General features: G+C 40.7%; 1 protein-coding gene across 2 annotated transcripts in view; it reads right to left on the bottom strand.

Annotated features, from left to right (window-relative positions):
- The window catches only part of Adamts12 (ADAM metallopeptidase with thrombospondin type 1 motif 12), a 290,333-nt gene that overhangs the window by 154,093 nt on the left and 122,540 nt on the right, over positions 1-13,700 (bottom strand). For both annotated transcript variants that reach the window (XM_055601146.1, XM_055601145.1), the window contains exon 4: positions 438-634. In XM_055601146.1, the coding sequence (XP_055457121.1) occupies positions 438-634 (197 nt within the window). The remainder of the gene's footprint in view (positions 1-437; positions 635-13,700) is intronic.

Below are 13,700 nucleotides of genomic sequence, written 5' to 3' on the forward strand. Positions count from 1 at the left end.
AAGAAGAAGAAGAAGAAGAAGAAGAAGAAGAAGAAGAAGAAGAAGAAAAACCTTTTAGGCAAAGTTTTCTCATAGACTAAGACTAGCAGAAACTAATGAAGCAAAGCCATTCTAAAAGTACCAACTCACTTGGCAAATAATAGACATATGCAAATGGTGAATTATAAATTTCCCGGAGTGCACATTTTTAAGGAACAGATTTATTTGTGCTGAATTTCCATTACTATATACTTAAGCCAGTAATAAATGTGTGTGTGTGTTTTGGAGAACAACAACAAAATCTCTCTCTTCTTAACTTTGTTTGCTTTTAGCATTTTGAGACCTGCAATATTACGGGTGGGTACCACCATGCTTGGGAAACCTATTTTTTGACGAGGGGAAGAGCATTTCTAGGGATATATTTGGCAGTTGCTGTCCCCTCTTGCAGTCTGTCGTACCATATTCATGATGGTGAGGATGTAAGACTCCACATTCTCACTTCCATGGTACTCGACCATCTTTGTGTCAGCCACCACGAGTGTCTCCACCCATCTATCCTTGCTTATGGAGCGCCGGGACAGGCTTCTGCTGCGCAAGTTCTTCCTCTCCCACTTCTCTCGCTGTAGCTCTTGTTTCTCAGAGTTACCAAGACTGTCTGAACATTAAACAGAAGACATAGCAAGGTAATTGTATAAAGCTAATGTATGATGTATATAAAACATTTACTTATATTTGTAAAAATGCAGGGCTGTGTGTTTAATTTGTGTTTAGTAACATTTGAGTGCAATTTTCATATGTATGTGTGTGAAACATAAGAGCAATTTAAAGGAACTTGAACATAATTACTCAAATTGGAATCTCAAAAGGACATTTAAGAAGTGTTTCTTTAAAAATGTCATGACACAAAAGAATAAGTCTTTTGCTAAAAAAGAATATTACATTTGGTTGTGGTTGATACAACTATAATCCCAGTTACTCCAGAAGTTAACGTAGAAGAATGGAAAATTCGTGGTTATCTTGAGCTATCAAAGACAGTACCTGTTTAAAAATAAAGTTTTAAAAAGACTAGGGTTATAGCTTAGTGGTCAGACACTTTCTTAACATGTGTGATAATTTGAGTTTCATGTGTGCATTCTCTCTCTCTCTCTAGAGCTTTTTTTATCTTGTTATTTTTCTCTAAATTATTTAGTTTCTACCATATACAAGGTGTTGAGTATACCAGAGCTTAAATGTTGATTTTAGTGTCATGAGTGTTTGACATATATATATTTCTCTTTCCATTTTACAAGTGAGAAGTTGAGGCACAGAATATCTGGTTCATACATTCTCCAAAGTTACTAAGCCCATTCAGTCAGTAGATGACCCAGGATTTTCTATCTCACCTTAATGCACTTTCATATTTGCTACAATATTCCTGTGGACAGGAAACCACATAAAACTGGAAAGGATGTAAACTAGGAAAATGCAGAAGACTTGGAACACTCTGATTCAAAAAATGAAAAAGAGCCAAAGAGTGACAGTGACATCATCAAGGTGACTGATAGGCTTCCATGTGAGAAGTATTTGGTATGTTAAGCTCATGGTTTGGAAACTGAATCCAAATGAAGCTATAGATTAATAAGTGAAACTGGAAAGAAGCTATATGGGTTAGACCTTGAATGCCGGGATAATGCAGGAATCACATTGTAACTAGAGAGAGATCTACAGAAAACCAAAATAGAAGAAAATTACTGCTTCACCCACTGCAAAGTGAATGTTCAAACAAAGGGATGGTCAAGTCTTAAAAGCTACAATGGGCTCAGACTTGCTTAGGCAATTGAGGAAAGATGACTTGAAAGAGGAAGTGAGCAAAGTGGGCTTGGCTGAGCAAGAGGTAGCAGCCGAGTTGTTTTAGTTTGGGTTTCGATCGCTGTGATGAAACACCATGACCAAAGCAACGTGGAAGGAAAGGGTTTATCTAGCTTGCTCTTCCATGATATGGTCCATTCTTAAGGAAGCCAGGACAGGAATTCAAACAGGGCAAGAATCTGGTGGCAAGGGCTGATACAGGGCCATGGAGCAGTGCTGCTTACTGGATTGGCAACATGGCTTGCTTTTCCTGCTTTCTTTTTTTTTTAATTAAATTTTTATTTTTATATTAATTACACTTTATTCACTTTGTATCCCAGCTGTAGCCCCTTCCTCCTAATCCCACCCTCCCTCCATCGTCTCCTCCCATGCCCCTCTCCAAGTCCACAGTTAGGGGAGGTCCTCCTCCCTTTCCATCTGATCCTAGTCTATCAGGTCTCATCCAGAACCACAAGCTCAGGGACAGCACCAAAGAAATCGCCAGAGGATCAGTGATTTCTAATCCTTTATACCCATCCTCTTCCTGTGACAGCCGGTCCTCTCTTCTTTGAAGCTCATGGGAATGTTTAAAAATGCTGTTTTCAAGGAGACAACTTCCTGAACAGAACACCAACAGCACAGGCTCTAAGACCAACAATCAATAAATGGGACCTCATGAAATTGAAAAGCTTCTGTAAAGCAAAGGACACCATCATAAAAACAAAACAACTGCCTACAGATTGGAAAAGAATCTTCACTAACCCTTTATCTGACAGAGGGCTAATATCCAGCATATACAAAGAACTAAAGAAGCTGAAAAGCAGCAAACCAAGTAATCCAATTAAAAAATGGGGAACAGAGCTAAACAGAGAATTCTCGACAGAGGAATATCGAATGGCAGAGAAACACTTAAAGAAATGCTCAACCTCATTAGCCATCAGGGAAATGCAAATCAAAATGACCCTGAGATATCACCTTACACTCATCAGAATGGCCAAGATAAAAAACTCAAGGGACAACACATGCTGGAGAGGTTGTGGAGAAAGGGGAACCCTCCTCCATTTTGGTGGGAGTGTAAACTGGTACAACCACTCTGGAAATCTATCTGGCGCTTTCTAAGACAATTAGGAATAGTGCTTCCTCAAGACCCAGCTATACCACTGCTAGGTATATACCCAAAGTTTGCTCAAGTACACAAAAGGGATATTTGCTCAACCATGTTTATAGCAGCTTTATTTGTAATAGCCAGAACCTGGAAACAACCCAGATGTCCATCAACGGAGGATGGGTACAGAAATTGTGGTATTTTTACACAATGGAATACTACTCAGCAATCAAAAAGGAGGAAATCATGAAATTTGCAGGCAAATGGTGGGATCTAGAAAAGATCATCCTGAGTGAAATATCCCAGAAGGAGAAAGACAAACACGGTATATACTCACTTATATATACCTATAAAATATGATAAACATAATGAAATCTATACACCTAAAAAAGATAGAAGAGAGCGGACATGGGGTAAGATGATCAATCCTCATTTAGAAAGACAGATGGGATGTGCATTGAATGTATGACAGAAGTCTACTGAGTGCATCTGAAAGACTCTAACTAGCAGTGTTTTCAAAGCAGATACAAAGACTCATGACCAAACCTTCAGCAGAGTACAGGGAATCATATGAAAGAAGGGGAGTTAGTCTAATGGGGAAAGGATAGGAGCTCCACAAGGACCAAATATATCTGGGCACAGGGTCTTTTCTGAGACTGACATTCAACCAAGGACCATGTATGGATATAACCTAGAACCTCTGCTCGGATGTAGCCTGTGGTAGCTCAGTAACCAATTGGTTTCCCATAGTGAGGGGAACAAGGACTATTTCTAACAGGAACTCAATGACTGGCTCTTTGGCCTCCCCACCCCCCAAGGGAGGAGCAGTCCTGTTAGGCCACAGAGGAGGGCTTCGCAGCCAGTCCTGAAGATACCTGATAAAACAGGATCGGATGAATGGGGAGGAGGTCCCCCCCATCAGTGGACTTGGAAAGGGGCACGGTGAAGATGAGGGAGGGAGAGTGGGATTGGGAGGGAATGAGGGAGTGGGATATAGCTGGGATACAGAGTTAATAAAATGTAACTGATAAGAAAAAAATAAAATTAAAAAAAATGCTGTTTTCAAATCTGTTTAAGCCATATAGGCCAGGCAGTCAGTCACACAAACTCCCTGTTTTTTTTTTTTTTTTTTTTTTGGAAGAGGCTTTAGCAGGGTTAGTTAAGGAAAGGAATCCTACCCACAGGATTACATTTAACCTCTTCTAGTTCCCTCTTCATCTTGAAACAGCACTCCCTAAAACTTCTTGAATGCACAGTGCTTTTCACTGAGCTCAAGTATTGGAGTGGCTGACAGAGAGATTCTTTTCGTTAGTATTTTATTAGAATTAACTAATTACACACAATATTGAGTTTAATTAGGAGCTTTCTATACATGCATGTAATTATGATGATTCCATTTACCCTCAAACTTTCTTGTCCCCTTCACTCCTATTGATCCACTTCTGTTCCCTAACCAGGCCCTTGTCCTCTTTTCTTTTCTCTTCCCATCTTTTCTTTACCAGCCCCATCCTCCCCACTCTCCTCATCCTTCTAGGGAATAAGGCTTGACACACGTTCCTCTGGGAGCCATGCCACACACAAACTCTGGTGGCCCATTCCTAGTTCCTTCGACTTCCTCAGTGGACCTGCTTAGTAAGATTTCAGTCCCAGTAGTAACGTCCACAAGGAGGAGTGAATACCCTAAGAAGAAAGCATGAACTCCTTGAAGAAACAGGTAGTAGGTGTTTCCTTCCAGGCCATAAAGACGGCATTTTCTCCATTTCCATACAGCTGACTCACAGAGAGCAGGCATCTATGGAAGACATCAGCGGTGATTTAATAACTCTCCCTTCCCAGGCTGTTATATCTGGAAAGCTGCATTTCCCCCAGTGACATACCATGGAACACAAGCATTGATAGCTCTAAAACCAAAACAAATCTCTATGTCAAGCGAACTCTGCAAACAGTGTACACAGTTCTTTACTGACAGGAGACTCCCAACATGGTTGTCTTTCATACGCTGACAACTCCATACTTCACGTGAAATGTACTTGGGCAGGATTAAACTACTCTTGTGATCACTTTCAACAGTAGACACTCACTGGTGAGGACTGGGGCCATAGGAAGCTTCTCATGTCGTTATGGGTGAGGTGTGAGGTTTCCGAGTTACGCAACAATTCCTCAGTTACCGAGCTAAAGGCGGAGTGTCAACAGTGTTCTGTCGGTGTTTAAGCATGTGGGATTTATTACCGACATTTGGTTGACTGTCTAGCTTTTTTTTTTTTCTTTCTTCTGCCCCCAGCTGCCTCCTTAACATCTGGTCTTCATTGTGAGAAATGCGTCAGCACATTTCTATAAGAGGGTACGAAAGGGGAGAACACATGTGGAGCTAGATATCAAATCAGCTGAATTGCTTTTTATGATCAGAGTTGGCAATGGAGGCGACAGGCAATTTAGAAAACAATAATGTAGTCATTGTTCTGTTTTCTCATCTCATCCTGATTATTGACTGATTATCTGAATGGATCTTAAAATGTCTCTTTTATTTGTATTCTATTTAAAGTTGCTAGTTTATGAAGTTTCAGAGCGTCCATCATTTCCTTCTTCCTCTGCGACATATTCTCAGTGAAGTAAGGACGGTATCCAAACCTCTGAACTCCAGAAGGTGGCATTTTATCTTTTTCTGGTGCTTATACACTCTATCCATCTCTGAGCCACGGGGGTATTTCTTTAGGACATCTACTGGCTGCCAATGTTTAGGCTTATGTTGCTTCACGTGTTTATCTTTAGACAGCTATAGACACTTCGACGGTGACCTTTCTTAAGGATATAACTTACCCAAGGCTAAAAAATGCTTTTGAGCTAGGGTGAGTGAGGCAAACTTTTGTGGAATCAAAATGGGCATCCTAGCTGAGGCACCTGGAAGTGTGCCCAAAGCCGGCTTGAAGAGATCAATACTCCTGGCTGCACAGTGGAGGCACACCCTAGCACCACTCCTAACTCTGCTACAAAAGGCCACAGCCCACCTCCCGCCAAGAAGCTGCTCTGCAAGTGTGTGCTACAATACGGCTGACAAGTACACATGGGTAGGAGAAACGTGTGTTTGCTCAACTCAGAGAATACTCCGTCTGTTAGCGGCCTTGCAGATTTTGTCATGTAGTGCTTTAACACTATGCTCCCTCTGTCAAGCCCTCCTTGATGCTATCCACCACTCTCCTGGCCATAGCAGCCTTGGTGATCTTTTTTTGCATCGTCTATGCCTGAAGGAAGTGTTGAAATAAACATTTCAGCAAACATTACATTTCATGTCCTGTTATACAGAGAAAGCAGTGAAAAAGTTCATCAAGGTCAAGAGTCTCCTAGGAGTCAGAAATCTCCAGTGTTCCAGGCCTATAGGGATGCAGGGTGATAAACAGTGAGTATAGAAAGGTGTCATCCAACTCCCAACAGCCATAGATGCCCTTCTCTCATGCTTTTACACTGAGATTATATAGCTCTCTTCTACATTGAACTAGCTCTCCAACCTGGGGCCAGAACACACTCTCCTGAGTACTACTTGTTTTGGCTCTGCAAGACCAGGATGTTGACTCCAGAAGTTTGCCATTAAAGGGGCATTTGTTACTTACTGAGCTGGCTTGTGGGCAGATGACCTTCAAACATTGTTCAGGATCGTGTGGCTCAAGAGGGCTGAGACTTAGCTGGTTCTTGACCCAGTGGCTTCTTTGGGTATTCATGAACTGATTCTTTTAACTCTGCACATTGCAATTTGGGGTAGGTTAACTCCGCTCTTATCTCCAGGACACCAACAAAATAAACTCACCATGGAGCAGCTAAAGTGTCAGCTCTGCTGCCTATTTCCCATGTTGTGAGTAGCCCCAGGGGCTAGGTTGCCTTCATCTTCAGGTTACATTTGACTTCACCTATCCCTCTCCCTCTAGTTCTTTCCTTTCTCCCCCCTTCCTCTTCCTCACCACTTCCTCACTGCTCTACAACTCTATTAACAGAGTTTTTAAATATTTTTTATTTTTAAATAATTTTATACATTCACTTGTATCCCAGCTGTAGCCCTCTCCCTCTTTTCCTCCCAATCCTCCCCTCCTTTCCTTATCTCCTCCCTGCCCCCTTCCGAGTCCACTGAGAGGGGGTGTCCTCCTTTCCTTCCATCTGACTGTAGCCTATCGGGTATCTTCAGGATGGTTGCAATGTCCTTATCTGTGGCCAAGCAAGGCTGTTCCTCCCTTGGGGGGGGGGGAAGCTCATGATTTCATGTCAGAAACAATTCCTGTCCCCCTTACTAGGGAAGCCACTTGGATACTGAGCTACCGTGGGCTATGTCTGAGCAGGAGTTGTAGGTTAGATCCATGCATGGTCCTTGGTTGGATAAACAGTCTCATAGAAGACCCCTGTGCTCAGATATATTTGGACCTTGTGGGGCTCCCTGTCTTCTCTAGGATATACTAATTCCTCCTTCCTTCATATGATTCCCTACACTCTGCCGAAGGTTTGGTTATGGGTCTCAGCATCTGCTTTGATACACTGCTAGGTAAAATCTTTCAGGTGCCTTCTGTGGTAGGCACCTGTCCTGTTACTTGTTTTCTCCTATTTCCAATGTCCATCCCCTTTGTCTTTCTAGATGAGGATTGATCATCTTACCCCTGGACCTCTTTCTTGTTTATCTTCTTTAGGCGTACATATTTTAGTATGTTTATCCTATCTTATAGGTCTATATAAGTGAGGATATACCATGTGTCTCTTTTTGCTTTTGGGATACCTCACTCAGGATGATTTTTTCTAGATCCCACCATTTGCCTGCAAAATTTATGATTTCCTTGTTTTTAATTGCTGAGTTGTATTCCATTGTGTAAAAGTACCACAATTTCTGTATCCATTCCTCCATTGATGGACATCTGGGTTGTTTCTATTATGAATAAAGGTGCTACAAACATGGTTGAGCAAATGTCCTTGTTGTGTACTTGAACATCTTTTGGATATATGCCTAGGAGTGGTATAGCTGGATCTTGAGGTAGCACTATTCCTAATTGTTTGAGAAAGCTCCAGATTGATTTCCATAGTGGTTGTACCAGTTGACATTCCCACCAGCAATGTAGGAGGGTTCCCTTTTCTCCACAGCCTCTCCAGCATGCGTTATCTCTTGAGTTTTTAATCTTAGCCATTCTGATCGGTGTAAGGTGAAATCTCAGGGTTGTTTTGATTTGCATCTCTCTGATGGCTAGGAATGTTGAACATCTCCTTATGTGTTTCTCTTCCATTCTATATTCTTCTACAGAGAATTCTGTTTAGCTCTGTACCTGATTTTTTAATTGGATTACTTGAATTATTGCCTTTTAACTTCTTTAGTTCTTTATATATTCCAGATATCAGCCCTCTGTCAGACATTGGGTTGGTGAAGATTCTTTCCCAATTTGTAGGCTGTCGTTCTGTTCTAACAACAGTGTCTTTTGCTTTACAGAAGCTTTTAAGTTTCATGAGGTCCCATTTATTGATTGTTGTTCTCAGAGCCTGTATTGATGGTGTTCTGTTCAGGAAGTTGTCTCCTGTGCCAATGAGTTCTAGGGTTAAAAGAGTTTTTTTTACATTGTTCATTTATTGGTGTATTTTGTATATGTGTGTATATGTCATGGCATTCATATGGAGGTCAGAGGACAAACTGTACGAGTTGGTTCTCTCCTTCTACTATGTGGACTGGGAATCAAACACAGGTTGACAATCTTTTCCAAAAGCGCTTTTACCTGCTGAGCCCCCTCATCATCCTCAAGCACTTTATAAAAAATTCTTTACCTATAATTTTTAAGTTTCCCATAGAGTGATTGTTAGATACTTCAAAATATCTAGTTGGCAATATTTTGTGTCATTTTCACAATGAAATTTAACTTTGCTATATCTATGAAATTGTACATTTACTTTACAAAACATTTTTTGTGATATCAGAAATGATACAAAGTACAGTATAATTTACTGACATGTTTTCTTAGTAGTTTAGAGGTACTGAATACAGCCTTTTTTAAAAGCCCTCTGGAATACCACAGGCCTGACAAGGGAAGTCAGGGCAAGAGAAACACAGGGAATATAAATCATAACACTCAGGGACTTCATGTTCTTTGCATTCATAGCTCAATTTTCTTTGAGGATATAAAAGCCTCCCTGACCCTCAGGGAAAAGGAATTCTGAAGATTGTTTCCATGTAGCAAAGTTCAAAATGATGTTATAACCAACCGTAATATATGGCTCTTGCTATGAACCAAAGGCAAGCTTTTATTTACTACTAAATGTGGTAAATAGAAGTGGCTTTGCCACTGTAAATTTCTTTACCTCAAAGCTTTGTACTTCACTTAAAGTTCTTCAGCTTTGATCAGTGTATTGATTTGGACTCAGCATCCCCCTAAAAGGAAAGACTTTACAAGAACCAGACCATGTCTCAGTGATTTGTATAGTTCAAGACTCAGTGTAGACCCAGGAAGCTTTAAATCTTCAATGAGTGTAATGAATAGACTACATGGGTTTCTTTACTTGTTTTTTGTAAAGGATAGGGGGACATTTGAGTGCCACAAGACTCATAAATCTTTGTATACTGAGCCAGTTAAACAGCTGTCTTCAGACAATGACAACAATGAAGGTGACAGGACATTGGACCCAGCATAGTTCTGATGGCTGGTTTTAATAAGACCCAAGTGTCCCTCACAAAGGCCAGATCAGTCGAGGACCAGAAGTTGAAAAAGTGCCATGTTGTTGAGCATCAATTTCCCCTGAGTCAAAACATTCTATCATGAAGGGAAGAAACTTAAGACTCATGGTGTTCTAAAGAAAGATGAAGCCTTACATCCTGTAGAAAATTTCCTTAAAACTCGGGAAGTAAGCGACTCAAAAGCTTCAGTATGTTCATGAACCCACCAGGGTTATTGGGCCTTTCTGGATCCAAGGTTATGTAAGCAGTAAGGATTGCAGGTACTCTCGGACCATCTGAGCTATCTGGAAGAGGCTCAAAACAACTCAGCTGCCTGGAAGAAATACTCTCCAACTGGTCTAGCTGCCAGAAAGTTGTGCAGTAACCTCCAGGTTTCCAGCATCTTATGAGCTGTCATCCATCCTGGGGTGGGCTTTCAGTAATTCGGTGTCCTTCGAATAATTTCTGCTCCTGTCAGTAGCCCCAATAAATTAATTGGATCACCAAGCAGGACTTTGATGGCATCCTTACTTTGTTCTCTGTCCATTTCCTATTGTGGGGAACAACCGATTGTTCATGTCACCCCAGAAATAGTGTCACAATACATGTCAGTACTGGGCATGCCCTGAGACTTCCTTCTTATCTTTCCACCTCCCTCAGGGGAGGAGTTATTGCCAGGATGAAAGAGTGTATTTCCCTGTCAATGAGCAGACAAGAAGCAATGGTCTGGACAGTCCTTACATAAATGGCTTTGTAAAGGAGAAAATCACTCAGAAAGAACTAGCCATTCTATGCTGACCAGATGACCATTCAAGACACCCTAAGCCCCCATGCTACTAGTCAGTGTTCAGCTGTGATGGATGCCTAAATTTCACAAACACTGAAATGACACATTCTCAAGTGTCCTGAAAGACCCTTTGCTCACTCAGGAACTATATTCAACAACCAGATTTAATGAATGAAATGTTTTCAATCCAGATATGAAAGAACATGTAACACATCAAAAATAAGTCATGCATAAAACTAATTTGACATCATTAGCTATCTGGAGTGTGTGTGTGTGTGTGTGTGTGTGTGTGTGTGTGTGTATTAATATCAAAGTAAAAGAGACTATCAACTTGAGAGTGGGAAAAGAAACATGGGAAAAGTGAGAGGAGAAAACTGATATGCTCTATTTCAAATAAAACATATTTAAGAAAAAAAAACACAATGAGATATTGCTACACATCTACCAGAAAGTTTACAAACAAAAGGGAAAGATACAACATCAAATGCTGTTGAGGATGTGGAAACTAAGGTCTCTCACATACTGCAGGTACAAAATGGAAAACAGTTTGAAACTAAACATTAAGTTACCATATGGTTCAGTAGACCCTTGAGCACTTACCCCAGAGAAATGTAAATGTACATTAATGTAAAAATATATAGTTAATGACTATGATAGCTAAATCCAACCATGTAATGGGTTCTAAAACATGGTAGTGCATAGAAGACTCGGTAACAGAAGGTGAAACTACCCTCTAGAAAATGATTATGAAAGAAGTAAGCCAAACCTAGAATATTACATGCTATGTATGTGTCTGTTTATACAATATTCTTTAATGGTGAAAGGTTAGACAATAAAATTAGTGGTTTCCAGAAGTTAGCACATCGAAATAGGGAGCTGTGATGAGAAGATTGGTACAGCTTTCAATAGGAGCCTTGTCAGTATCTGGACTGTCGTATGCACAAAACTACACATTGATGAGCTTATGAGACTTAGTTATACAGATGACCCTAGTGGAATTTGTCAGGGTCAGTGTCCTAACTGCGAGACTGTACTATTGTTTTATAAGATGTTACCACTTGGATAAACTGAGTGGAGGGTTCATAATATTTCTTTACTATATTTACTACAATTTTATGTCTATAATTAGTTTAATAAAATTTTCATTAAAAAATGTCCAAGCTCATACATTGTTAGCAAAAACCATACCTAACTATTTCAACTCTCCCTAAATATCCTAACCATGCTAATATCTAGTCCAGGGCCAATGACTCAGCAGTGCAACAGATACTAGAGAGTCCTGACCTTGGGTCCGTATTTCTTGCTTGACTGGCTGAGGACCAAGAATAGCAGGATCATGATAGAACCACCACCATGCAAAATATGGCTTCTCAGGCCTGGTAAATTGTATATGTATGTGTGTGTGTGTGTGTGTGTGTGTGTGTAAGTGTAATATACTGACAATCTGAAACAACATAAGTTAATCAAATACAATTTGCCTAAAAATGTACTGGCTGGACTTTCATCCATGAGGCAATTTTTTTCCAGGATCTATTTCCCAATATCTGGCTCTTAGAATCTATGTCCTTTTCTGCTTATTCCAGTGAGACAAGGCTACAACTCCTTTCCAAAATCTCTATCTTCCTTTTCTCTAATTTGGGCTGTGGCTGAGTGCAACTCCCTTTAGTAGATGTAATGATGAGTCCCTCAGCACCTCCACCTCCAGCATAGGTCACAGAGACCAGTAATCAGTGCCGCTGGGCACTGACAGCTGGCCACACAGTCCACCAAAACAATCTGAGCCCAGGTGGTCCTACAAGACTGATGCACCAACTGAGGACCACGCATGGAGAGGATGTAGACTTCCTGTTCAGATGTGGCCCATGGGCAGCTCAGTCACCATGTGGATCTCCAAGTAAGGAGAGCAAGGGCTGCCTCTGACATGAACTCAGTTGCCTGCTCTTTGATCATGTCCCCCAGGCGATGAGACCTTGCCAGGTGACAGAGGAAGAGGATCCAGGCAGTCCTGATGAGACTTAACAAGCTATGGGCAGATGGCAGAGGAGGAGAGCTCACCCTTTCAGTGGAGTATGGGAAAGGATGGGGGGAGGAGGTAGAGTGGGAATGGAAGGAGTTGAGGGAGGGGACTTCAACTGGGATATACAATGAAAAGATTGCAATAAATAAATAAGTAAATAAATTAACTTGTGGGAACTGAGCTGGAAGGTACAAAGCACAGGTGACTTACAGCACAATTCCCCACAGCCTAGCTTAAACCATCTGAAATGAAGACGAAGACATCTTCTCAGTCACAAACCCTAAAGCGTCCTACCAGCTTGTCTTTTCCGGAATTCCTATTTAAATGACAACTTAAAGAAACTCAGCAACCTTTCAGAGATTCTGGTGCTGGCCTTGGCTCCAGTGGGTTTTCTGAGCACTCTTAGGTGGCTAAAAAACTGAAGTCTTGCCTGACTGTCCCACAGAAGTATTATTAATGTAACAACACATGACTACAGAAGTTAGTCACTGAATCAAAGTTAATTCTACTTTTAGATTTTTAAAAAACTACATTTAACTTCCACAGTGATTGCCACTATTTGACATCTGTGTAAAGTCTCTGTTCTCCATTCCTTTAGAGCAGTTAATAGACATTTTTGTTTTGATAAAAGTCATTTCTAGTGCATTCAAGGCCATCCTGGTCTCCAAAGGGAATTCAGGACAGCCAAAGCTACACAGAGAAAGACTGACTCAATAAAACCAAAACAGACAAAAATAAAGCCATTTCTACACATGAAGTGATATTTTAGTTTGGCTTTGACTTGCATTTCCCTGATTACTGATGTTGTAAGTTCTTTTGTATATTTGTTGATCACTTTTATATCTTTAGATAAATGCCTATTAAAGTAGCTTACCTGGTGTCTTAAATTGGGAATTTTTTAATTGCTTTTATTTTTACTAGGGAGTTGTAGTTCTCTAGATACAGTGGTCTGCAAACTTTTTCTTCCATGGCTTTGCTTGCCTTATTTTCTTGTTTCCATTGCTTTCACATATTGTGTGAGATGAAGTCCCAGTTCATTCTTTTTACAAGGACTCTGCATATTTTTGACCCTGGAGTTTAGCAGGGACTGTCTCATGAAACTTTAAGGCCATGGCATTAACACGCACCTAGCACCAAGTGACCTGGGATCAGCAGTTTTGGATGATGTTAAAAGATGAGGTAAGTTTTCTGTTTGTAAACTGAGGTTTGCATGATGTGTCTAACACAGAAACCCTGCATACAATAAATACCAAATAAATGCCAACCTCTTGCTTCCCCGAAGCCTCCTTTAAGCCTGCCTTCTGCCTACCCCAGTCCTCCCTAT

The sequence above is a fragment of the Psammomys obesus genome, unplaced genomic scaffold (genome assembly GCF_907164565.1).
Source record: "Psammomys obesus unplaced genomic scaffold, mPsaObe1.curated_primary_1811, whole genome shotgun sequence".
Lineage (NCBI taxonomy): Eukaryota > Metazoa > Chordata > Mammalia > Rodentia > Muridae > Psammomys > Psammomys obesus.